Here is a 26,485-nt window from a genome sequence, read left to right on the forward strand (position 1 = left end):
GGTTACTTTTTTACTTTTTACTAACTTTCAAACTCAGTGACCTTTATCAAAACCGGGTCTTACAGGGGACGGCATAGGGAACGAGGGCTGGATGCCTCTTCCATAATCTCGTCCTACACCTCCAAGATAAATAAGAAGGAAGGAAAAATAAATGACAGAGGGAGAGAGAAAAACGACGTTTCCTTCAGCTGGGGCTGCATTCCTGTCCGAGCTGGAGGCCTCTGGGCGTGCTGGGCCTCCAGGGGCCTCCAGGGGCCTCCAGGGGCTCTGCTGCAGTGAAGCAGAGGGCACCCTGGTCTCCTACCAGCTCAGTCCACCCTCTCCAGCGGAGAGCGAAACCTAAGGACAAACCAGAGGCAGGAAACAGAGGAGCCAACTTCAGTGTAGTCCCTGCTTCAGCTGGAGGGGCGCCGTTGGACGCCCCCAGAGAACCTCTCCGAATCTTACATTCCCATTTTGAAAAATGAAGGAGGGGTTTGGAATGTTTCATGTGCGAGGTCGCCTCCAAAGCCAAGGCTCCACAGCTCCCACTGTACCCTGTCAATCGTGTTCTACGACTCCTGCGTCACCTTCTGCTGGTATCCATGCAGACGCGGAATGGTCGCCAACGTCCTGGGCTCAAGTGCCAACCTGCAAGCTACGTCACCTTAGACAAGCCCATTGAGTCTCCTGAGCCCTTTTCCTCATCCATAAAACCTACCAAATAAACCTCTTCGGGTTGTTGCAAGACTCAAGCGAGTGGGTGTGTTGGCTTATAAGTTCCAACGGTGTTAAAAAGCAAACGCAGTACAGCCACTCACTTCCATTTCTTTGCCCAATTTAAGCTTCACTCACCAAATACTTACATCATTCATTGCATGAAAACCGACAGAGGGTTTGGAGCACTAGAGCTACCTTAGCGAACGAGGCCCCGGAAGTTACGGACCTCGCGGGGCTGGGACGCGGTAGTTCTTTTAACGTGTGGGTCAGTTAAGGCGATCCTGGTGCAGGTGTTAGGGCCCGGGTGATCGGACCCCGCGTCAGGGGCTGGAGGCTGAGCGCTGGACCACACACACCGAGGCCTTGGCCTCCTGGAGCTTACCTCCCATCGGAGGGTTGACTGGGTTGGACCATGGGAGTCATCCCTGGAAGATCAGCCAGCGGACGGCGTGAGGCTGATTACGAGGTAGGAACCCTTGTTCTGGAACCAGGACTTCTGGCCTCTTGGCAACACTCAGTTTCCCCTTTATGAGAACTGAAGGCATTACAGATCCTGACACCTCCTGCCCCATTTCCAACCCCAAGCACTCGGCCTGGATAGGTCAACAGTCTACCAAGCGGAGATGTTGGGACGAGGCATCATGACAGCTCTTCTCCAGCCGTGGTCGGCTGTCCGGGCTTCACTAGATGCTTAAGCAGCATTCGTTTCTACATTCTTCAGGAGTATGGCTCGGCCCCCCCGCTCTTGAGGTTCCTCTGGACCTACCCCATGACCACACCACCAGGCACACCTGCAGGACCCATCACCATCCCTCGGTGGGATATTCCTGCCAGGGCACTCTGCTAGGCCCTCGCTTCCTGGCATTCGCAATATTCGAAAACTTGAAGAAGAGAATCACTAATAACTCCAGTATAAGGTGGCGTAAGTAGATGCCACTGGATAAAATGGGACCAAGGAGCTCCGCGGAGGGAAGACATCACCTGTGACCTGAGGAATTAGGGCCGAGCAGGACGTGGCCCTGATGGCAGCACGCTGTGTCCACACGCAGGCTGGACGTGTTGCACGGATCCTGTCCCCTGGCGAGGGAGCCTCGGCGAAGGACTCGGACGGGAGGCCGTGAGTGATGGAGGGGATCGGGGGAGGCCGGCGCGCTGCCGCCCGGAACTGGGCCCCGACGGTGGGCTGTGCGGGTCCTGCCCGACTGGGCTTCCGGGGGTCGTGGTCCCACAGGGCCACCGGAGACAAGGTGCTGTCCGTGGTGCGTGGCCAAACTGACTCGGTTTCCTGGGCCAGACCGCAGCAGACGGGCTCATGTCATTAGGGACCCCGGGGTGTGTCCGGACCTAACCAAGGGAACCCTGTCTCTCTGCACTGTCACCGGACCGTCCACACTGCGGACTGGGCTCCCGACCAACGGCGCTGGGCACGGTGACCTCAGGGCAGCGATGCTGGGGGGCTGCACCGCCGTCCCTGCACCTGCCCCCGAGGAGGACGCCGGAAGTGGGGGACATGGAGGGATGCGCGCTGGCTGGGCCACCAGAACGGCACCCCCTGCAGTCACGGGCCAGCGGGAACAGCATTGGCAGCTGCGTTCCTGGGATGGTGACAGGCCCGCTGGGCCGCAGCCGCGCCGCCCAGAGGGAAGCAGACAGGGGGAGCCTGGGGGGCATGCTGGCCGCCTCGTGCAGAATGTCCCCGACTCTCCCGAAGATCATCCAGCGCCCCCAGATCGGAGGTGTGGGCAGTAGAGATGGCCGGCCTCAGGGCGACAACGGGGAGGCCCAAGGACCCCCCGGGGAGCCGGCCACGGGCCCCAGCGATGCCCCACATCCCAGCCCAGGGGGAGGAGACACAGCCCAGGGGCGACACCGTGAGCTGGACCAGGAGGAGGAAGGGAGGACTCACCATGGGCCTGGAACCCCAGGAGCAGGGCGGCTCCTTCCCCCCGGGAAGGGCCCTGGAAGCTTTGAGCGGGAGCCAGCTGGGACCCTCCCCTCTGGAGGCCTCCACACACACCCCTGAGCCACGGAGAGGGACCCTGTGAGCCAAGCAACCAGGAAAGCTGGCCGGCCAAGGCCCTGCTTGCAAACTGCGGGCCTGGAAAAGTCCAGGTCGTGCAAAGTGAGTGTTACCAAGTTGTAAGGCAGCATCGGATCAGAGGCACCAGGAGAAAAGCATCCAGACGAAGGTACCGTCAGGGAAAAGCAGATCTGAAAGGGAGTAGCCGAGCTTCCCGGCATGAAAATGCATCAGAAACTATGAAAATGCATCAGAAACTATGAAAATGCATCAGAAACTATGAAATTATGAAAATGCATCAGAAATTATGAAACTGTGAAAATGCATCAGAAACTATAAAATTAGGCAGCCCAGGTGGCTCAGTGGTTGAGCGCCACCTTCAGCCTGGGGCCTGATCCTGGAGACCCGGGATCGAGTCCTGCATTGGGCTCCATGCATGAAGCCTGCTTCTCCCTCTGCCTGTGTCTCTACCTCTCTCTCTCTCTGTGTGTCTCTTGTGAATGAATGAATAGAATCTTTAAAAAAAAAAAAAAAAAGAAACTATGAAAACGCATCAGAAATTATGAAAACGCATCAGAAACTATGAAACTGTGAAAATGCATCAGAAACTGAAAATGCATCAGAAACTATGAAAATGCATGAGAAACTATGAAACTTGAAAACGCATCAGAAACTATGAAAACACATCAGAAACTATGAAACTTTGAAAGCACATCAGAAACTATGAAAATATATCAGAAACTATAAAACTTGAAAACACATCAGAAACTATGAAACTGTGAAAACGCATCAGAAACTATGAAACTGTGAAAACGCATCAGAAACTATGAAAACGCATCAGAAACTGAAAACACATCAGAAACTATGAAATTATGAAAACGCATCAGAAACTATGAAAACGCATGAGAAATTATGAAAACGCATCAGAAATTATGAAAATGCATCAGAAACTATGAAATTATGAAAACGCATCAGAAACTAGGAAACTTAAAACGCATCAGAAACTACAAAAATGCATCAGAAACTATGAAACTGTGAAAACGCATGTGAAACTATGAAAACGCATGAGAACTATGAAAATGCATCAGAAACTATGAAACTGAAAACGCATCAGAAATTATGAAGACGCATCAGAAACTATGAAATTATGAAACGCATCAGAAAGTAGGAAACTTAAAACACATCAGAAACTACAAAAACGCATCAGAAACTATGAAAACGCATGTGAAACTATGAAAACGCATGAGAAACTATGAAAACGCATCAGACAGTATGAAACTGTGAAGACACATCAGAAACTATGAAAACACATCAGAAACTATGAAATTATGAAAACGCATCAGAAACTAGGAAACTTAAAATGCATCAGAAACTACAAAAACGCATCAGAAACTATGAAACTGTGAAAACACACCAGAAACTATGAAAACGCATGTGAAACTATGAAAATGCATCAGAAACTATGAAACTTGAAAATGCATCAGAAACTATGAAACTGTGAAAACACATCAGACAGTATGAAACTGTGAAAATGAATCAGAAACTATGAAAACACATGAGAAACTATAAAAACGCATCAGAAACTATGAAAATGCATCAGAAACTATGAAACTGAAAACGCATCAGAAACTATGACACTGTGAAAATGCATCAGAAACTATGAAACTGTGAAAACGCATCAGAAATTATGAAATTATGAAAGCGGCATCAGAAACCAGGAAACTCAAAACGCATCAGAAACTACAAAAACGCATCAGAAACTATGAAACTGTGAAAACGCACCAGAAACTATGAAATTATGAAAACACATCAGAAACTATGAAAACGTATCAGAAACTATGAAATTATGAAAATGCATCAGAGGGCAGCCCGGGTGTCCCAGCGGTTTAGCGCCGCCTGCGGCCCAGGGCGTGACCCTGGAGACCCAGGATCGAGTCCCCACGTCGGGCTCCGTGCATGGAGCCTGCTTCTCCCTCTGCCTGTGTCTCTGCCTCTCTCTCTGTGTCTCTCATGAATAAATAAATAAAATATTAAAGAAAAAACAAAACAACCATGCCTCTGGGCTCTTCCTAAGCACGCACCAGTAACTATATGTAGTATTTGCGTCACAGGCCTTCAACTTTATGTAAATGGTATGTATCATAGTGAATGTTTCAGTCTACAATTTGCTTTTCCCCCTGAACATCACATTTTTGAAGACCATCCATGTTGCTACATCGGCCCTCCTTCAGCTTAACCACAGCACAGTATTCCATAATAGGACTACGCCTCCATGGACTTACCCACCCTTTTGTTGACAGGACTTTGAAAAAAGGTCTAATGAGTGTGTTGGGATTTTTTTTTTTCAAGTTTTTGTTTAAATTCCAGTTGACATACAGTGTGATACTAGTTTCAGGTGTAGATTTAGTGATTCAACACTTACATATGCCACCTGGTGCTCATCGTCACAAGAGGGTGGTGGTTGTTTGTTTGCTTTAATAAAACTGAAACAGGGGATCCCTGGGTGGCTCAGTGGTTGAGCGTCTGCCTCCAGCCCAGGGTGTGATCCTGGAGTCCCGGGATCGAGTCCCGCATCGGGCTCCCTGCATGGAGCCTGCTTCTCCCTCCACCTGTGTCTCTGCCTCTCTCTCTGTGTCTCTCATGAATAAATAAATAAAATCTTTAAAAATAGTAATAATAATAATCACAAAACTGAAACCTATACCTACTCTGTGACCCAGAAATCCCGCTCTTAGGTATGTACCTGAAAAGAATGAGTATGTTTGTCCCCAAAAAAGTGTTCACAGCAGGAATGTTCACCCACGAGAACGTCCACGGCACCATTACTCATGATCACCAGAACCTAAAAAAATAAACCGAGGTAGAGCTATGATGGAACAGGGAACAGTAACAAGGAACAAAGTCCTGGTCGGTGCAGTGGCACGGATGAGAGTGAGAAACACGGGAAGAAGCCGCACAAGCATGCGATTCCACACGCGTGTGTGTATTTACACACATATAACACAGTATATATGTACCACGAAGTTCTAGCATCAAACTAGTAAAACCACTCTATGGTGGGAAAAAAAATCAGGACAGTGGCTCCTTGCTGGTTGAAGGTCGGAGCGGGGATTGCCGGGGAGAGGGAACTTTCCGGGCCCATACCATAATTCTGACTTGGCGGGAGTTGGGTTGCCCGTGTGCGCCCTGGTAGGGATGTAGAGGTGGCATTTGCGCTTTTCATTTTAAATAAGTTTCCCCTCTAAATAAATAAATAAATAAATAAATAAATAAATAAATAAATAAATAAGTTTCCCCTCAAAACCAACCAACCAACCAACCCTGAACAAATGCTGAAGTCTGCTCACGCTGGGCACGCTCAGGTTTTCGGGGGGAAATGCACCGGTATCGCGGGTCCCGTTGGAAAGGCACCCCGTAGTGAGACGGGATAACGGACGGACAGAGGGACGGTCGGAAGGCGAGAACTGGGGTCGAGTGGGCCCAGCAGAAAGCAGGCGCCGGTGCGCAGGGGTCCCTCATAAATCCCTTTGACTGTCACGGGCACTTAGAATTTTCATGATATCACGGGGCGCATCTGAGTCTTGGTTCTGGCTCAGGCCGTGATCTCAGGGTCTTGGGATCGAGCCCCGTGTCGGGCTCTGTGCTCGGGGCAGCGTCGTGCTCTCACTCTCGCTCTTTCTCTAGAATAAATAAATCTTTTTTTTTTTTTTTTTTAGAATAAATAAATCTTTAAAACTTTCATAAAGTGTAGGGCAAGATTCCAAGGTGGAATCTGTCCAAAACCAAGCGTTGGTCTCTGTGCCCGAAAGCCAGCCTCCTTCCTCTGCCCGGGCCACGCTTGTCCGCCCACAGTCCGTGTGCACCCCCCGCTCCCCTTCAGCGCTCGCTCTCCACCTGGCCCCTGGCCTCGGGGCTGTCGCTGGTCACCCCTGTCCTCCTGGGTGCGTCCCTCCCGCAGCCCCCCGGGCCTCCTCACACCCCCTCCTGCTGCGGCCTCCTCGGGCTCCCCGGGCCTCGCTGGGCTCGCTGCTGTCCTGGAGGAGCGGGGGACCCTGGGGCCTCTGCTCCCCTGTCCCCCCCCCCCCCCCCCGTGCACGGGGCCCCCTGCCAGCGCCCGGTTCTCGCCGAGCCTCACCCCACAGGGCATCCCCCAACACCTGACGGAGCCCCTCCGGTCACCGTGGGCTGCTTGCACTGCCCTCCTCGCGACTCACTATCCCACACACGTCTGTTTTCTAGGCCCCTCACCTGGAACCAAGCTCCGAGGGTGCAGGGACTTTTGTCCGCTTCATACCGTGTCCCAGTGTTTGCTGGATGAATGAATGAGACAGAGGACGTGTCACCGCCCACCCCCCACGGCTCCTAGCCCCCCCCCCATGACTCTTTTCCTTCTCGTATGGGCTCAGCGACCGTGTTCCCCGCTCCCCTGGCGCCCCCACCAGACGCAGCCACGCTCTCACCAGGCCCTGCCCGGCCCCCGCAGGTGCACCCCTGCCTCTGCCTGCCAACCCTACCCGCCGCCTGCCTCTCCCTGTCCTTCCTCTGCACCTTCGGGGGGCACAGGCCACCATCCTGGGGGGCCCTAACGCCCAGCCCTCAAGACCTCTCTCCTTGTGCGCACCCCCAGCACCCCTACCCCAGGGTGGCCAAAGGCAGCTCCCACCGGGCCAGACTCCCTGCCTGGACCCCCAGGTGCGGCTGGAATCCCAGGACCCCCGCCAGCAGCCCCGGGCCGGGCCTCCAAGGCCCCCGCAGAGGCAGAGGCCCAGTGTGGGCGGGGAGCCCCTCCACTCATTCCACAGACGGGCTGTGCTGGGCCAGGCCCAGGCTGGGCAGGCGGCGTCAGGTAGGAAGGGGGGTTGCTCCCCAGCTCCCACGGCCTGGTATGGGGGGCAGGGGCGTGAAGAGCCCCACCTCGCAGCAGGACAGCTCTCTGAGCGGGCATGTGGCAGGCAGCCGGGGCGCGGAGTGACGTGCAGGCACACGGGTCCACCCCACGGGCCCAGAGGCCTGGGGCACAGCCCCGCGCCCGATTCCCAGGTGTGGAGAGACGGGGCAGAGGCCCTGGCCTTCACCCCGAGGCCAGCGCAGCAGGGCAGACGGGGTGTGGGCAAGTCTGTGCCTGGAAACAGGGCTCTGGCAACCCGTGGAAGGGGCAAGCCTGTCAGGGGAGCCAGCCAGGAGATGACCACACTGAGGACACCTTGGAGTAGTCCTGAGCTGGGGGAGAGGAGGGAGGAAAAAGAAGAGGATTAATTTGGAAATGACACGGTGGTAAGTGGAAGCAGCTCAGCGCAGGGGTGCTGGAGTCACCGCACGGCAGGTCCCGGGCAAAGCGTGACGTCCTCTATAAAGTGGGGGTGACAGTAGGAACGCCTGTGTCAGTGCTGGTGGGGGCCTGCCAGGAGCTGGAACAGTGGACAAGCTGAGAGCACAGCTTAGCCCTCACCTCACTCTAGTTATGGGAACCCTGGGGGGCCCAGCTGGTTAGCGCCACCTTCAGCCCAGGGCATGACCCCGGGGTCCCGGGATCGAGTCCCACATCGGGCTCCCTGCATGGAGCCTGCTTCTCCCTCTGCCTGTGTCTCCGCCTCTCTCTCTGTGTCTCTCATGAATGAATAAATAAAATCTTAAAAAAAAACAAACTGGTGGTTAAAACTGGTGCCCTAGCATAAATGAAGACAAGGTGCCAAACTATACCAGTAGTCATTGTACCACCACTCACTATTAAAAAAAAAAAAAAACCCAAAACACAACAGTTTATTGAAAAATGTCCTTGATGAGGCAATAAAAGGAATAGTCTAATGGAAAATTCAGTATTAAAATGTGAAAGGATTTTTTTTTCTGTTGGTGTGTTTTGGCTAAAATGGATAATAAGTTTAATGGTAGATGGTAAAAAATGTTGTATTCCTCTCTTCGTAGGAGATACAGTGGTTATCATGTAGCCATATTCATTGTGGCTTAACTTCAAATCTATGATAAAAAAATATATTAAAAATACACTGGCCAAAGCTCGAACGATTTGAGCAACCAGATAAAGTACTATCAAGTTATACAATTCAAAATATTAAAAAAAAAAAAACTGTTTAGTGCCGCCTTCAGTCCAGGGCGTGACCCGGGGGTCCCAGGATCGAGTCACTTGTCGGGTTCCCCACAGGGAGCTTGCTTCTCCCTCTGCCTGTGTCTCTGCCTCTCTGTCTCTCATGAATAAATACATAAAATCTTTAAAAAACAAAAAAAGAAAACAAAACAAGTATAAATATCCATGAGTGTGTGCTGATACAACCACATCACTGGCTGAGTTAATCAATGAGACAGGAGACAAATCTAGCAGAATTCCAAATAAATCATGGAGATATTTTTCCCTAAAGGAGGGGGGCATAACTTCCCACTCCTTCCGTGCAGGCGGCGCACCGTGGCTTCCTTCCACCCAGCCTAGTATTTGAGGGTGGGGTTGGGGGAGCGACTCCACAGACGCTGTAGGCGGTCAAGGTCAACAGCAGCAGTCACAAGCCGCGGTGATGCGCGTACTCTTGGTACGATACAGGGACAACAGCGTCTACCTCTGCGGTGTTCTTCTTCGCAACCTACCACCTTAGTTGAACCATTAGAAAACCTAATTCTGCTAGAAAGTCATCCTACAGGGGCGCCTGGAAGGTTCAGCGAGCCGAGCGCCTTCCGCCCAGGTCAGGAGCCCAGGGCCTGGAACCGAGCCCCAGTGGAGCCTCTGGGCCGCACGCTCCCGGCTCAGTGGGGAGCCTGCTTGTCCCTCTCCCTCTGCACCCCACATTTGTGCTCGCTCGTTCTCAAATAAATACATAAAATATTTAAAAAATTTAAAAAGGCATCCTACAAATACTTGACCACTCCTTAAAACTGTCAAGGACATTAAGAGATCGGAAAATCTGAGAAACTGTCACAGCCAAGAGGAACCCCAAGGAGGCGTGAGTTCTAAACGCGATGGGTTCGGGGCTCAACTGGTGAAGCGTCTGCAATCGGCTCGGGTCGTGATGCCCGTGATGCCCGAGTCTGTGGAGCTCCCTGCCTCGCCCTCTCTCTCTGCCCCAGTCCCCACCCCACCCCACCCCCGTACTAGGGCTCTCTCCCCCTGTCGCTCTCAAATAAATGGAATCTTTAAAAATATGTAAGATACATAAATGTGGTAGGTTTGCATCTGGCTGCAATACAAAGACATTCGGGTAAAACTGATGAAATCTGAATGAAGCGTGGGCTTTAGCCAATAATAATGCACCGACATTGATTCATAATAAACGTAATAAACGTATCGCACCAATGTGTCAATAATAGGAAAACCTGTGTGAGGTGGTTGGGGAGGGTGGAGGGATATATGGAAGCTCGGCTCTACCTTCGCCATTTTTCCATAAATCTAAAACTTCTAAAAAATAGAACTGATTAGTTTGTAAGAAGTTTATCGTTAATTAGGAATAATTCTACTGTCCGTTACTCTAGCCTTGGAGAATCCAAGTTCTACAGTGGGATCTCCTTGCATCATTCAATTCAGTATTTACCAAGGTCCTACTTCATATGCCTCTGACCTGCTGGGTCCGGACTATAAAAAAGATGAACAAAACAAGACCCAAGGCCTAGGTGGAGATCAAAGACGTTTAAATAGGTAATTATTGTCCTGTGAGGTGAGCAGAACTGAAAAGTACAGAAAAGGGGTTTGGGGAAGGTTTCACAGAGGAGGCATAAGGAGGAAAAGGTACAGAAACAAGAAATAAGTGAGCTGGACCTGATTTTTTTTAAACCCGTGCCTATAAAAGTCTTCCTGTTTTTCTCCCCTCCCGTTTTTTCCCTGAAAATTCAAGCCCTTATAGAGGCCACTACTTTACTTACCATGGTGTTTGAACTTTGCATGAACAACGGGAAAATATACTTTAGAAAATGCCAAAATCTCTAAAATTATTACAGGCATGAAAGAATATCATGCATTTCAAAGTCATTTTTAAAAAATATTTATTTGGGATCCCTGGGTGGCGCAGCGGTTTGGCGCCTGCCTTTGGCCCAGGGCGCGATCCTGGAGACCCGGGATCGAATCCCACATCGGGCTCCCGGTGCATGGAGCCTGCTTCTCCCTCTGCCTGTGTCTCTGCCTCTCTCTCTCTCTGTATGACTATCATAAATAAATAATAAAAAAAAAATTTAAAAAATATTTATTTATTCATGAGAGACAGAGAGAGAGGCAGAGACATAGGGAGAGGGAGAAGCAGGCTCCCTGCAGGGCCCCTGATGTGAGACTTGATCCTGGGCCGAGGGCAGATGCTCAACCACTGAGCCATGCAGCCGTCCCCAAAGTCAATTTTTAAAAGAAATCATTTATTTTAGAGAGAGTGAGCACAAGCAGGAGGGAAGAGAAAGAGAGAGAGAGAATCTCAAGCAGGCTCCATACTGAGCGTGGAACCTGACACAGGACTGGATCTCACAAACCGCAGAGCGCAAAAATAAGTGAATTTTAAAACTGGGATAAAAAAATAATAATAATAAATAAATAAAACTGGGATAAGTCGGGGAAAGAGGGAGCTACAGAGGAATGTATACAAATATGAAACAAAGATAACATATTGAAGGGCAATGTCTGAGGGCGCCTGGCGGGCTCAGCCGGAAGGGCCCGTGACTCCTGATCTCCAGGTTGTGAGTTCAAGCCCCACGTTGGGAACAGAGATGACTTACATTCAATATTTTTTTTTAAGACTTAAAATTCTGGGAAATGGCAATTCTGTAGTTCAGCTTTGTTTCACCCAGGATCTTTTAAGCAAGTCGGTTTCTGCGGGTGTAAACCAGTAACAGGAGCGGACAGGGGGGCCAAGGGCCTGGCCCTGCGCATCTGCTCTGCGACGGGCACGTGCACCGGCGTCTCTATGTAACTCTTTGGAAGGAGCCTGGAAACGAGAGTGAGCTTCGCTTTCTGGAGAAAACCCGCGCTCGGAGGAACTTGGTCAGTTGCAGGCGAGCCGGATTGGAACCCGGGTCCGTCTCCGCCCGGCTCAGCCTCGTGCCCTGAGGTCGCCTCTCCCGCCTGCTTTCCCGGGGCTGCGGCCCCTGCACTTCCCGGCCAGGGGCTCCGGCCGAAGTTCACTTCTGGTTCCGCATCTCGTTCGTTTTTTTTTAATATTTTATTTATTCATTCATGAGACAGAGAGAGAGGCGGGGGCCCAGGCGGAGGGAGGAGCGGGCTGCAGCCGGGCGCCCGGCGCGGGACTCGATCCCGGGGCCGCAGGGTCCCCCCCACCCCCGGGCTGCGCGGGAGCTCCCGGGTCGGCGGGGCCTGGGCTCGCGGGCCCGTCCCGCCGCGCGCATCCACCTGTCCGCCGCCGGCCGCCGTGCGCGCGGGAAGCCTTGGCCGCCGGCCCCGCCCCTCAGCGCCCCGCGGGCGAGGTGGGCCTCTAAGCCCCGGGGCTCGTCACCCGCGTCGCGGGGCTGTGGGAGGACTCGGAGTTCCGAGGGGCGCGCGGGCCCCGGGGGGCGGGGGGCGGGGAGGGGGGCCAGGTCCCCGCCGCCGCCCGGTGCATCTCGGGAGCCCGCCGCCCGCCCGCCCGCCCGCAGCGGCTCCCGCCCGGCCAGGGCCGCGCCCGCCCCCGGGGCGCCTTTGTTCCCGCCCGCGTCCCCGGCCCGCGGCTCCCGGCGCTGCGGCCCTCGGCGGGGTCCCCGGGGGGCGCCCGGGCGCGGCGGCCGTGCAGGCGGCGAGACCCCGAGCCCGGGGCGGGCGGCTCCCTCCGCAGGGCGGGCTCCGCAGGGCGCGCGGGCGGCGGGGCGGGGCCGCACGTGGCGGGCGGCGGCGGCGAAGGCGCTGCGGCCCGGGGCCCGGGGCGGGGCGGCGGGGGCGGAGGGGGTCCCGGGCGGGGGCTCCTCCGCGGCGGCCGGCGCGGGCGGGGGCGCGGGCGGGGGCGGGGGCGCGGTCCGTGTTTACCTTCCGCGGCCGCTGCACGTTGCGCCGCCGCCCGCGCCTCCCATTGGCCGCTCCCGGGGGCGGGTCCGCCGAGCCCGCGCCTCCCGGCCGCCCGCTTCCCGCCGCCTGCGCGCCCCGGGGCCGCCGCCCGGCAGCTCCAGGCCCGGCCTGGGGGCGGGACGCGCGGGGCCGCAGCGGCAGGTGAGGCGCCGGGCAGGTGGGCGCGGGCCGAGGCCGGGGCGGCGGGGGCCGGGGGCGGGGGGGCGCCGAAGGGGGCTCGCGGGGCGGGGGGCGCATGGGGGTGCGAGCGCCGAAGGGGGCGCGCGGGGCGGGGCGCGGGGGGAGCGGGAGGAGCGGGAGGAGCGCGGGCGGGAGGCGGCGAGCGCGGGCGGCGAGCGCGGGCGGGCGGGGCGCGCGCCCGAGGTGTCAGTCGAGGCGCATGCGCGCGGGCGGGCCCGGCCCGGCCTATATATTGGTTGGCGCCGGCGCCAGCTGAGCGCGGAGCGGCGGCGGGTCCCGCGGTGAGGAGGCGCCGGGCGTGCGGGCTGCGGGCTGCGGGCTGCGGGGGGGACCGGCCCCGGGGCTCCCCCCGGGCGCGGCCTGGGGGCGGGGGAGGGGCGTCCCCGCGCTGCCGCCCTGTGGGGGCCGCCGGGTCGGGGCCGCCCTGTCGGGGGGCGCCCTGTCGGGGGCTGCCGGGGCGGGAGCCGCAGGGAATGCGGGGTCCCGGGGGCCGAGCGTCCGGGCGTCGTCGGGGCGCCCCCCGCGCGGAGGCCCTGGGGGCGGTGTCCTCCCGGGCTGGCCGAGGCGCCCCGCCGCCCCTCCGCGGGGTCCGTCCGCGTGTCCCTCACTCCCCCCCTGGGGTCGGGGTCCCGGGGTCCCCGCGGCGGCCGGGCCCGGGGGGCGGGGAGGGCGGCCAGGAGGCCGGAGGGCGCGACCCAAGCCCCAGTTCCCGCCGCCGCGGCCGCCGCTCTCCAAATTGGCGCGGAACCGGCTCCTCCGCCGCCTGGGCGTCCGCGGCCCGTCCGGGATGCGGGGGGGGCGGGGGGGGGTTCTGCGCTGCAAACCCTGGAGGTCCCCGTGTGGCTCGGGCACAGCCTGCGGACAGCCGCGGCGCGGGGGCCCCGCGGGCCGGGGCAGGGCGCGGGGAGCACGGCTGACAGTGTTCCTGAGCCTTGCTTTTTCCCCTCCCTCCTCCAGAGGCTTCACCCGAAAGAGGAGGATGTCCAGACGCAGGTAACCTCACTTGTCTTGTCCGTGCGTTTAAGACTACCTGAGACTCAGCACCCAGTGAAAGCTTTCCCCCCAACTTTCCCCCGCAGTAGCCGTTTACAAGCCAAGCAGCAGCCACAGCCCAGCCAGCCGGATTCCCCCCAAGAAGCCCAGATAATCCAGGCCAAGAAGAGGAAAACTGCCCAGGTGAGGCAGCCAAGGGGCGAGGCAGGCAGGTGGGGGCGGGGGAGGAGAAATCCCCGGCTGGGACCTCGGTGTGACTGTGGTCTCTTGTGTTTTGCAGGATGTCAAAAAAAGAAAAGAGGAGGTCGCCAGGAAACAGCAGTATGAGATTAGGGTACTGCAGGACTGGGCTGGGGGGATTGGGGCGAAACAAGCGGGGGACCGCGGAGAACAGCACTGTGCTGTTGCGGGGCTGTGGGAAGACCCCGCTGACGCGGTGACCGGGAGGGCCCCGGGGGTCAGCAGGAAGGCGCGCATCTCCGGGGGCTGGTGCGGCCCCAGTCCGCCTACAGCTGCAGAGTAAGTTTGCCTTGAAGCAGCTGGTTCCTCTTTGTAAATCCCTCCCTCTTGGAGTCGCCTGGTGCACCAGGGCCCGCCTAATCTGTCCAATGTACTGCTCTTTGTTCCCTCCCCGACTGCCGTGGAGGGTCCTAAGAGCTGCTCCTTGGGGCCCAAGTGGGATGTGAAGCCACTGACAGCTGGCACGTCCCCCTGGCTACCTGTTCCCCGTGGGGGGGGGGGGTACAGAGAACGCTGGAGACTCTGTACCAGCCTCAGTTAGGGAAAGGGTCCTTTAAATGTTTGACTTCATTCAGTGGATTCCATTTTTTAAGGCTTTGCCTTATCGAGTTCTGAAGTATGGGTGCAGGTTTACCTGGGGTGGGGAGGGAGGGAGGAACTTCCTATAAAACAAGGTGCCCTTGCCACTGCCGTAAACGAGGCAGAATTTTGATTTTTACGATCCTGAAAAGTGATTCATGTTTGGCTACAGATGCATTTTCTTATTCCTCCCCTCCCCCGACACCTGATATCTTCTTGTATTTCCAGAACTGTATTTTGTTCTCTAAAACATCCCACTTGTTGCTACTCACGGAGATCACTAGGAGCTGTTATGTCTTATGTATAAGATACACCTGTCAACTAGATGTCAGCCATGCTAGCTATAGACCGTGTAGAGATATGCACTTCCACTTAGGAACGATCCAAGACAAAAGCTGATTTTTTGCACCATTTTTTTCTCTTTTTTTAATGACAGAATTGTTGGCCACCTGTATTATCCGGGGGGATCAGTCCGTGTATTATCATTGAAACACCCCACAAAGAAATAGGAACAAGTGACTTCTCTAGGTTTACAAATTACAGATTTAAAAATCTTTTTATTAATCCTTCACCTTTGCCTGATTTAAGGTAAGAAAATTTTCTGTAATTTAATATCAAAGGTTAAAATTGTACTAAATATTGTACATAATGACACTTTTGAGTCCTATTTTGCCTTCGTTAGAAGAATAGAAAAACATCCAAAACTTGCTTTACTAATATTTATGCACATATCAAGAATGGTGCTGTTTGCAAAGGATATGGGTATTTAAAATACTGATTTTATGAAGTTATTTTCATTGCGGAATACCATAAGCCTCAGGAGAAGAGCTGAATCATCTTTTAAATGGAATTTAAATGATTTTTCTAAAATCATTGTTCAAATGGAAGCACTTTAACATGAACTCCATTTTCACTTGACATATCAACCCTATTATTTCTTGCCAAGCTTAGAAAGATCCATACACAGTTCTTTTTTCTAGTTAATGTGACTAAGAGGTACAGCTTACACAAAACGTGTAGTGTATTTGGCTCTAATACACAAATCAACGGGCAGACATTTACACTTACCATCCCTCCCCTTCGCTGTACTTTGTCCAGCTACCACCACGTTAGGTGACTCGACTACTCTACTGGGATTATATGCTTAAATATTTAGATTTTCAGTGTCGCTCTTGAGAAAACCTTGTTATCTTAAGTGGGAGAATTTGTAATTTATAAATGGGGAAAGTACTCCTGAAATCCACAGCCTAGGTTCTTGCTGTGGGATTTCAGGCTTCTGCTTTTTCATGCTAAAGAAATGGTTTCTAGCAATTTTGTCCTAACTTACTAAGAGCTGCTCCTTCCATGTTCTAACTGAAAATTTTATTTCAATGCCTTGAAGTTTATTCTTTGTAAAACAGATAGCGTATTCTGTGGGTCACATGGTTATTCTTTTCTTTCCCTTTCCATAGTTGGGGATGTTCAAAGGATGTTTGGCTAAACATGCTAAAAAAAGAGAGCAGATATGTTCACGACAAACATTTTGAAGTTCTGCATTCTGACTTGGAGCCACAGATGAGGTCAATACTTCTAGACTGGCTTTTAGAGGTATGTTCCATCAATATAAATTTCCTTTGTCTCTGTATAATGGAAAGATATTTAGAAGTGCGTGCGCCTTCCACGTGCCCTTGGTAGGAGCCATCCTTTTGGGGGGTACCTACTGTAGTCCAAAATGGAACGCGTCTGCCTTGTGAGAATGAAATCTTAACACAGCCACTACATCCCTTACAAGCCAAACCCAATGGAGAATTCCTGATGTCTGTGGGTGGTGCTGTGTGCCAGGCATTAGTTACCATTGAGGGTAACCAAGATGAACGGGAGGTATAACTGACAGGTTTTGAACCCTGCTACGCAAAGAACCAGGACGAGGTTTCAGGGCCCTCAGAGGTCCTTTTCTGCATCACCAAAATCAAAATAGGATTTGGAATCCTGATTTCTAGGTCCTAAGTGATAAGGAGGCTTTGAATATCCAGAAGGCTAATAAGCCCTGTAGGTTCCCTATAGTCTCCCTTTAATATATACCTTTATTCCTTTTCATAATGCACTGTGCCCTTAATGTAAAGGAGTAGCAGTGACCTCCAGGTTTCTAAAGATCTGTGCCAGAATGTTCTCCTGCTTAGGTCCATTCCCCTTCTCTGGATAAATTCTAAGAGTCTCAAATTATTGAGAAAGGGATTACTTGTGTAAATGACCAACTGATCTTCCTCCAGCCCTTGGATACTTGCTCTGTAGTTTCCCTGTGCTTGACAGAGATGATGCACGGAGGCAGAAACCCTACAGGCTCCTTGGTAGAATGATACATGGCAGAGTAGATCTCAGAAGCTATCAGAAAAGTCCTTAAGACTATAGAACGCTGCCCTTTTGAGTCCAGTTCTCATACCTTATTCTGAATAGAAGGGAAGCTATTTCAATCATGTCGGTACAAGTAGGTGGCTGCGTCCTGACCTCTGGAGTGCCTAGTGATTATGGAAGCAACCAAAGCACAATTAGGTAGATTTTTTTTTCCTTTTTTTTTTTTTTTTGTTACACTGACTTTTTATCTGGTGGTTGTCCATCAGATTTATTGTTTTCCCTTAAATAGGATTATATGCAAAACTGTACAGAGTGTTAAACTTTTTCTTAGTACATCCTTTCAGTCTCAGAATGCAAAGATGGTTCAACAGTACTTTAATGTTTTAAAGGGAAAAAAAATCAAAGTCTCAATAGACGTGAGAGACATTTTTTTGAAATTGTTTCCATTCATTTCAAAATGTATAATAAATGAAGACTCCCTTAACACATTGTATATTAGAAATTCCTGTATTTCCATCCCTGTTTCCTCATTTTCAAAATGGGGATAATGGTTGCTACTTCCTGGAGTTGAGAATTTAAAGCTTTCCCTATAATAAGTATGGAAATGACAGATACTGTTTATTATTAATGACACTAGTGAAACATTAGGGAAATTCCCATTATAGTCAAAAACGAGGGATGAGATCAAGACTTTTCTATCACCAATGTTGTTCACTCAGTTCTCTTCTATAAAGACTCTTGGCCAATGCAGTACAACATGAAAAGATGAAGTTAAAAACAGAAAGGAACTGTATCACTTTGTAGTTAAATGTCTACATAGAGCAGTGAAGAGAATCATTTAGAGCTGTTAGAATTAAAAATACAGCTAAGTGTGAAAACTTATTTACCAACAATAAACAATTAGGAAATTAATGGAAAAAAAGTTATCACTCCTAATCAGCAAAAGTATAAATGTATCTGGGAACAAATTAAGTCCTCATGGAAAAAAGAAAAAAAACTATAAAACTAGTAAGAACAAATGCGGATGGTAATAGATACTTTTTATCCTATCATAGTGCACATTAATTATCTGCCTCCCCTCCTTCACCACCCTCCCCCCCCGCCCAATCCCAACTGTGGTATCCTAAAAAGCAAAGTTGGGCTTTAGAAATATTCTGAAGAAAAAAAAAAAAAGTATTCTGAAGACTCGTATATTAGGAGAGATCTTTCTAATTTGGAGAAATGCATAGAATATTTCAACATGTGGATTCTTCTCTAGGTATGTGAAGTATACACACTTCATAGAGAAACATTTTACCTGGCGCAAGACTTTTTTGATAGATTTATGTTGACACAGAAGGATATAAATAAAAATATGCTCCAACTCATTGGAATTACCTCATTATTCATTGCTTCCAAACTTGAGGTAAGTTCTCAAAGTTTATCTATTTACCTCAGACTCCTTTAAATCAGCACATTAATCCTAGCCATAAAAAAAAAAAAAAAAAAAAAAATCCTAGCCAATAGAGCTTTTGACAGTAACTCTGTAGGAAAGATGAGTGGGGTTTTTTTCCAAAACATTTTCTGAATATTATTGATTTTGGATGAATGGATAAACATAGTTCCCTTTGTAGTATCTGAGCATCTGGTTTAGATTCTGGAACATTACCTGGGTGAAGTGTTCTATGGCACATTCTGCTGAACAAAATACACCGGTGTGGTCTCTGTACGTAATCCTGGCACTTGGATCCATAGGAGAGTCTTTGAATACTGACCAACCACCAACCAGATGAAATAAATATGACACCGAGTTAGAATAATAATGGTCTATATCCACACTAAGATTTCTGTATCTGGTGGTAGTGCCAGGATAGAGGACAACTCTTTTCTTGCCTGAGGTTTTCTTTCACACAATCTTTTTTCTTAATACAGTTTGGATATCATAATTTCTTCTGAAAGTTTGAAACCTGTATCATTTTGAGGGTGGGAGAGGGACCGATTCACTATTTGGACTCTCACTGTATGCTTCAGGTATTCTTTCCAGCCTGTTCTCACTCGTAGCAGGTCTCTCTTCTACTCTCATCATTCCGTTTGTTCTCTGGACTCTTAAGACAGACCAGTCGGCCAAACTGCACAACATATTTCTCGACATAACCTACTTTTTATAAAGTAAAGGAAATGTTTTCTGTAGTTTCTAGACCTTAGTCAAGCCTTGTTTCAGTCTGGCCAATACACTAAGAATTTATTCATGAGAGAGGCAGAGACACAGGCAGAGGGAGAAGCAGGCTCCATGCAGAGAGCCCGACACGGGACTCAATCTTGGGACCCCGGGGCCACGCCCTGGGCTGAAGGCAGGCGCCAAACCGCTGAGCCACCCAGGGATCCCCTACACCAAGCAATCTTAAAAGAAGTTTGGCTTTTTATTTTTTAACTGAAATGACTGGTTAAAATATTCTAGCTGTTTATTAAATGAAATTCAAGATCAGGTCTATGAAAATAAGTCTCAGTATAGTTGGCTAATTTAGATTCCTAGATCCTTAAAAAATTTCGTTACTAAGATATATCATCACTTTATGAAGCTGTCCTTAAAAATGAGGCCTGTATGTGATTTGTGTGACTTTTTGTTTTCATCACAATTTCAACTGTGCTTAATTTTTTAAAAATCCATTTTAAAGGAAATTTATGCTCCTAAGCTCCAAGAGTTTGCTTATGTCACTGATGGTGCCTGCAGTGAAGAGGATATCTTAAGAATGGAACTTATTATATTAAAGGTAATAAATTTATTACGTCTAGGTTGCAATTTAGTAACTTAGTAGTTACTACTGAAAGACCACAATATAAGTAGTCAGAACAGGTTTTATTCAGTTTTAGGGTCCAGTTCAAAGAATTTAATGCATCAACATACTGACAATGGTATGAATGGAGGGGAATTTACTTAACCTGTAGACTCTTCTTTTTCTCTATCCTTGAAGTTTTCTATATTGAGAATATATTACACTTTCTTGATTTTAAAGTGATTAAGAACACCACTTTGAAAAGTAGTTAGCATACCACGCGTGAATATGTATAAATGAATTACAACGACTCCCAAATCTTAGTTCGGATTTTCCCCTTCTTCCAAAAGATAATGAGAATTATTTTATTGCCTTTTTTTTTCTTTTTATTAAAAAAGGGCTATTAACACAGAAGGATGGAGAAGAGAAGCATAAAGGTTTTTAATCAGGCCCTAAATTAGAGTTAAGGCTGAATGTTAGCTACTAGAAAGTATGTTATTAGATCTGGATACCATGAATTTATACATAAGACACAAGAAAACAATGACTTTCACTTATAGATTATCTAAGGTATATGTATTATAAATTATAAATTCATATTTTTTGCTAATTATGTCTATAAACATTTGTATTCATGGCTCTTAAATATCAAGTGCCCAGGCAAGATTCCATTCTCACAATAGAAGTTGCTCAGATTCAGGCTTGAAGCACTGCATAAAGAGGATGTAAAGAGAAGATGGAATTCTCTGTAACACTGTTCTCCCCTAATTATTGTAGACTGCTTGTAAATGGTAAAGTCCCTGGGCTTCATGGAGGAGAGGATATCATAAATCCGGATTTGTCTTTTTTGTTTTGAACTTTTACATTGATGAGAAGCTATCAAAGACCATGGAAAGAAAAAGTCTGGAATCAGTTCTTGGAAAATCTGAATAGAATTGGCTTTGGTCATTGAATACAATTTCACAAAGGCAGCTTTGATAAATAATAAATAGATGTGGAAGACCAGGGGCTGTAAGAAAGAAGAGGAATGAATACTAGGCTCAATGAGCTTTCTAAATAAAGACAACTAGAGAATAATAAAGGGGCCCATATTAATAGACTGGAAAATATAAGCACCTTTACATTCTGAGGTAGCTATGAATATTTTTAATAAAAATGGAAGAAATAAGCCAAACCAGAAAGCTTTTAAATGACTATCTAGTAAAGTAGCAATTTATTAGATTGTCTATATACCTACATTTATTAACAGGCATTTTTATTCCATTAACAGGCTTTAAAATGGGAACTCTGTCCTGTAACAGTCATCTCCTGGCTAAATCTCTTCCTCCAAGTTGACGCTCTTAAAGATGCTCCTAAAGTTCTTCTACCTCAGTATTCTCAGGAAAAGTTCATTCAAATAGCTCAGGTATTTTCACTGAATGTATGCTAATGTCGTTTATTATAGCTGTTTAGTGCATTTATAGTCTTAAAATAAGCTAAACTACAAGAAACATAATGAATTAAATTCACTCTGATGAGAACAGAACTGCTGATACTGGGAACAGAATCTTGTGTTACTTAGTAATTCTAGAAAACTTGTGTTGCTTAGTAATTCTAGAAAACAAACTTAATGTTAGAGTTTAATTTTTTTTAATGTTTGAGTTTAAATGTATTAGGAGTAGTTTTCATTCTTTGAGTCCAAAATTACAGTGAAAGACTTCTTTTTGATGTAAAATGGAAAAAGGCATTTTGTCTGTTGTCTTTCGTATGAAATTAATTTGAAAACACGGGGTACTCATTCCATTAGAATGAAGAGTACTTTGGTTACTTTTTTAAATTTATTTTTATTTTCTAAAAGGGGCCCTGAGTCTATGTGATTTTTATTTATTCATGAGAGAGAGAGAGGCAGAGACCCAGGCAGAGGGAAAAGCAGGCTCCCTGCAGGGAGCCCGACATGGGACTTGATCCCAGGACTCCAGGATCACACCCTGGGCTGAAGGCGGCGCAAAACCGCTAAGTCCTGTCCACCACCACCCCCCCCCCCGGGCTGCCCCTTAGTTACTTTTCTAAAACTTGAGTTTAAACTCTGCTTTCCTAGGCCAGCAGAACAAACGTTCTTTCCTGCCTGCTCCTTGGAGGTATCTTAATGGCTACCATAACTGCCATATAGGAGCGAGGAAGACCGATGTTCTAATTCTCTGCAGGATACGAAAAGCTTACCATGGAATTGAAGGAACTGTGGTGTTCTGGGATGGGTTTTAAAGAACCTAGGTTGAAATTTATTTTTTTTTCTAGGTTGAAATTTAATTTGTATTTTAAATCTAGTCAACACACTGTGAACTAAAACTGAATTACCAGTAAAATATTAGAACTGGTTCATCTTATAAAATTTTCTAATGAATAAGGCTTATATTTTTCTGTCACAATTCCCAGTGTCCCAGATTATCTTAGGCAGCCGCTACATCCTTTTGATGGAGAACAAACATTTGATAAGCTAGTAATCACTGTGTCTGCATTGTTTGTTTCTAACTCTTTTACTCACATTTCTATCTTCTGGACCCATGTGAACAACTTGTTTTATTCCACTGGACAGGTATCACCTTAGGCCTCTGAAATGTAGCTTTTTTACACCATTCTGCCCTTTGTTCAATTTAGTATCTGGATTATACTGCCTTTTAGCTAATCTAATCTCACTATTCAGACTACACTGAGGCAGATATACAGAAGGGACTAGGTTTCTGAAGGATCATTCTTAAAAATGTATCTTTCATGACTTAAAATCATCCAGTAATTTCAGTAATCAGAACTAAAATTCTTCAGGACCCTTTATGATGTAACTGAGCTCACCTATGACCTAATCTGTTCCTCTCCAGCTACTGTCCTCCTCCCCCTTTAAGGAATGAAGGAAAGGAATTCCTTTGTTCTGCACGAGGAGTTCCAAGGGAAAGGGGTACCTTCTCATCGTCTTGGCCAATGCTGTTCCCTAGACATGGAATACTTCCTACACCCCCCGCCCCCAATCTTCCCAGCTGCCTTGGCTTTTAAGATTCACGCAGCACAGGCCTTCCCCACTCTGGATTAGGCGCCCTTCCTACCACTACCACCGCACTGCATCCTAACAGTCCTGGTCCCTTATTCACTTCCCAACTCAAGCCACCACTCTGAAGTAAGTTCTCTTTGGGTCCCTGCAGTTCTAGCAATCTTGGCATACGGGTCCACATCGAAGTACTCATTACAGCTGACTGGTCTTTAGGAGCAACACGTATTACTCATCCTTTCTCCTCCTAAATATGTTTTTGCTTTTTCCTTTGCTAGCTTTTAGATCTGTGTATTCTGGCCGTCGACTCACTAGAGTTCCAGTACAGAATACTGGCTGCCGCTGCCCTGTGCCATTTTACCTCTATTGAGGTGGTTAAGAAAGCCTCAGGTAAGGCACTGTGTGTTTCCTTACATGTGCACAACTAGGAAGGGCACTTGTACCAACCTCAGCTTCCTATCAAGATAGAAGAAAATTAGTTTAGAGGCCACCTGGGCGGCTCAGTTGGTTAAGCATCTCCCTTTGGCTCGGGTCATGATCCCAGGGTCCTGGGATTGAGTCCACCAGGCATCGGCTCTTAGCAGGGAGTCTGCTTTCTCTCCCTCCCTCTCTGCCCCTGCCTGCTCGAGCTCGCACTCTCTCTCTATCCCCCTCCTTCCCTTGCCCCACTGCCCGTGCTCTAAAATAAAATTACAGATTACCTTCCCTTGTGTTAGAAGTACTTTCTAATCTTCAATATATATCCATTAACAAAAAATAAGGTCAAATGGAACTTCTATCCATTTGAAGTTAGTCAACGTAGGTATAGTTCCACTTCAAGAATTCTTTGTGTGTTGACAATTTGTTTCATTTGTAGAAGTTATTGGTTAAGAAGCCCAGAGTCAGGGATCCCTGGGTGGCTCAGCAGTTTGGCGCCTGCCTGAGTCCCAGGATCGAGTTCCGCGTCGGGCTCCTAGCATGGAGCCTGCTTCTCCCTCCTCCTGTGTCTCTGCCTCTCTCTATCATATATAAATAAATCTTAAAAAAAAAAAAAAAGAAGCCCTGAGTCTTGGGGCACCTGGGTGGCTTAGTGGGTTAAATGTCCGATTCTTGATTTGCTCCCACAAACTGAGATGGAGCCCTGTTTTGGGCTCCACACTCAGAGGGGAGTCTGCTCCTCTGCCCTTCCCCCTGCACGTGTGCTCTCAAATAAATATTTAAACACAGCAGCAGCTCTTTTTCTCCCTCAAAATAGTCACATTATTAAAAGGCCAAAAATCAGGGCACCTGGGCGGTGCAGTGGGTTAAGCGTCAGACTCTGGATTTCAGGCCTGTGTTAGGCTCTGTGTACAGCATGGAGTCTGCTTGCCCCTCTCCCTCTGCTCCTCCCTTTGCTATCACATGTTTGCACTCTCTCTCAAATAAAATAAAAGGCCAAAATCAAGTTCCAACAATTTAAAACAGATTAACACTCTCAAACTATGGTTAAGGGCGGTTTCTAACGTAAACCTCACATTTTCCTCTTTCCTCTCTCTAGGTTTGGAATGGGACAACATTTCTGAATGTGTAGACTGGATGGTGCCTTTTGTCAGTGTAATAAAAAGTACTAGCCCCGTGAAGCTGAAGATTTTTAAGAAGATTTCTATGGAAGATAGACACAATATCCAGACACATACAAATTATCTGTCTATGCTGGTATGTTTCTTGTGGGGCTTCTTGGTTTGATATCTAGTAAGTCACCGAAACTGGTAGTAAAGATACTAAAAATACTTCAGGGCGGTGCTAGAGGCTATTAGGTAGTGGAAAGTTCTAACGGGCACACACTAATGTCACAGCCAGACTGCGGAGTGTTTCAGGATCAATGCTGGTAGCCCGGGGTAAGAGTTTTTTAAAAATACAGTTACAGGCAATTCAAACAACTGAATCTCCAGAACGGGACTAGTCCTACTTGCAGAGACCTAGAGAGACCACTAACGTTTGGGCCTACGTAGTCTCAAATTAATACCCAAGAGTTTGCGGGTTTGACTTTGTTTTACTCTATCAGTGCTTTATATTACCTGATTATCTCTGCATGATTTCTTCACATCTAGGATGAAGTAAACTATGTAAACACCTTCAGAAAGGGGGGACAGCTGTCACCCGTGTGCAGTGGAGGCATTATGACACCGCCGAAGAGCACTGAGAAACCACCAGGAAAACACTAAAGAAGTTAACTAAGCAAACATGTTCGGATTGACTGAGTATTGGGTATAATTTCATAGAACTTGAACTACTAAAGTTTTCAGGAAAGTAGTGCTGTGACTGTCCTAGCCAATTTGAAAGTTTCACTGCCATTCTTTGATTAAAAAAAAAACACTTAAAATTGGCATTAAGGAAGAAATTCCTAGATTAGCTGTTTAAGCAGCTGGACTTGTTTACAAAGATGACTTCATTCCCAATGTGACTGGATAAAAGCCAGCCACAATTTATGCCATAACAATTTTTCTTCTGATCCAGTGTTACTAGTTGTATCTTGATAAACTAAGAATTTTATCATTGGAGTTTTAGACTAGGTAAGGGCTACCTTAAAGGGGACACTGAGTAATACAATACTTTGAATCTAGTTTAGATTCTCAAAATTCATTCATATTCTTGACTAGTGCAATTTGGTTATTGAAAATAAAATTTAAACTTGTTTACAAAGGTTTAGTTTTATAATAAGGTGACTAATTTATCTATAGCTGCTGTAGCAAGCTATTATAAAACTTGAATTTTTACAAATGGTGAACTTTAATCTGTTTTTTTAAACTGGTACATTTGCCTTGCCATAATATTTTTTTAACCAGTAAGGCTTAGATGAACATGGCATTTAAACTGTGCTCTAAAAAGGGGGAATACCAAAGAAATTTTAAACAAGATAAATGTTGCAGCTCCTCTTTTGGGCTTTGACACAGAGGTTGCTTTATAATGACTTTATACACCACAATTTAAGAAGTACCCTTTCAACCTATTTATATGAGAAAGTCACTTTATTAACTCCAAGATATCCCCAAGGACTTTTTCTTAATTTAGTGTGACTAAGACTATTTATGTTTGCAAAACCATTAAGGTCCTTTTTAAATTCCTACATAATGAGTTAAGGACAGTGTCAAAGTGATTAATGCTTAACACTTGACATAAATTTCTATTTTCGTAAGGCAGAAAAGTAGTACATGTATACTGACTCCTAGATTATTTATTAAAAACAAAAAAACCTGACGTAAGAACTTGCTGTATATAGACTAGCTACTTCTACACAAATACTTCAGTTTTTTTAAAAATGAAATTTGGCCTCAAGAGTGGGTCTAGTACAAGACAAATTATACTAGATTGCTAGTTTATTCTGTTACTGGACATGTGAATCTCTTCCTTTGAAGAAATTATAAATCTAAGCCATGGTTATGGTATGAAGTCTTCTGTATAGTTGTTTTTACTGTTTCAGTATTGTCTGAAAAGAAAACACCACTAAATGTGTACATATGTATTATATAATCTAATACTGTTTATTTTTTAGCCCATTGTTTAAAAAATAAAAGTTAAAAATTTTCACTAACTGCTTAAAAGTAAAGTTTTGCCATTGCTTGGAGAAATTTCTTTTTCCTTCTCTGCGCTGCCAGCTGTAACACTTCTTCTGGGTTGCTTGCGTTCAGTTCGGTCTGGCCGATGGCTTTGATCTTCCAAAACAAGAAAGTGATATTACTACGGGTGTA

General features: G+C 48.0%; 2 protein-coding genes across 5 annotated transcripts in view; one reads left to right on the forward strand and one right to left on the reverse strand.

Moving 5' to 3' along the window:
* Positions 1-12,609: 12,609 nt before the first annotated feature.
* CCNE2 (cyclin E2) lies at positions 12,610-26,110 on the forward strand. 4 transcript variants are annotated; one of them, XM_041769105.1, is made up of 12 exons: positions 12,610-12,827; positions 13,824-13,859; positions 13,946-14,042; positions 14,140-14,193; positions 15,115-15,266; positions 16,130-16,265; positions 18,268-18,414; positions 19,664-19,759; positions 21,033-21,167; positions 23,057-23,168; positions 24,295-24,452; positions 24,848-26,110. In XM_041769105.1, the coding sequence occupies exons 2-12, from the start codon at positions 13,846-13,848 to the stop codon at positions 24,959-24,961; spliced, it is 1,215 nt and encodes a 404-aa protein (XP_041625039.1). In that variant the 5' UTR covers positions 12,610-12,827; positions 13,824-13,845; the 3' UTR covers positions 24,962-26,110. The 4 variants fall into 4 exon arrangements, with proteins under 4 accessions (XP_041625039.1, XP_041625040.1, XP_041625038.1 ...); XM_041769106.1 differs by lacking the exon at positions 12,610-12,827 and adding an exon at positions 13,085-13,147; XM_041769103.1 differs by lacking the exon at positions 12,610-12,827 and having other exon boundaries at positions 13,528-13,859.
* A 147-nt stretch (positions 26,111-26,257) lies between these two features.
* The window catches only part of INTS8 (integrator complex subunit 8), a 51,460-nt gene continuing 51,232 nt past the window's right edge, over positions 26,258-26,485 (reverse strand). The window contains exon 27 of the mRNA XM_041769101.1: positions 26,258-26,449. Within this exon, the coding sequence (XP_041625035.1) occupies positions 26,333-26,449 (117 nt within the window). The 3' untranslated portion in view covers positions 26,258-26,332. The remainder of the gene's footprint in view (positions 26,450-26,485) is intronic.

Source organism: Vulpes lagopus, chromosome 9 (genome assembly GCF_018345385.1).
Source record: "Vulpes lagopus strain Blue_001 chromosome 9, ASM1834538v1, whole genome shotgun sequence".
Taxonomy (NCBI): Eukaryota; Metazoa; Chordata; class Mammalia; order Carnivora; family Canidae; genus Vulpes; species Vulpes lagopus.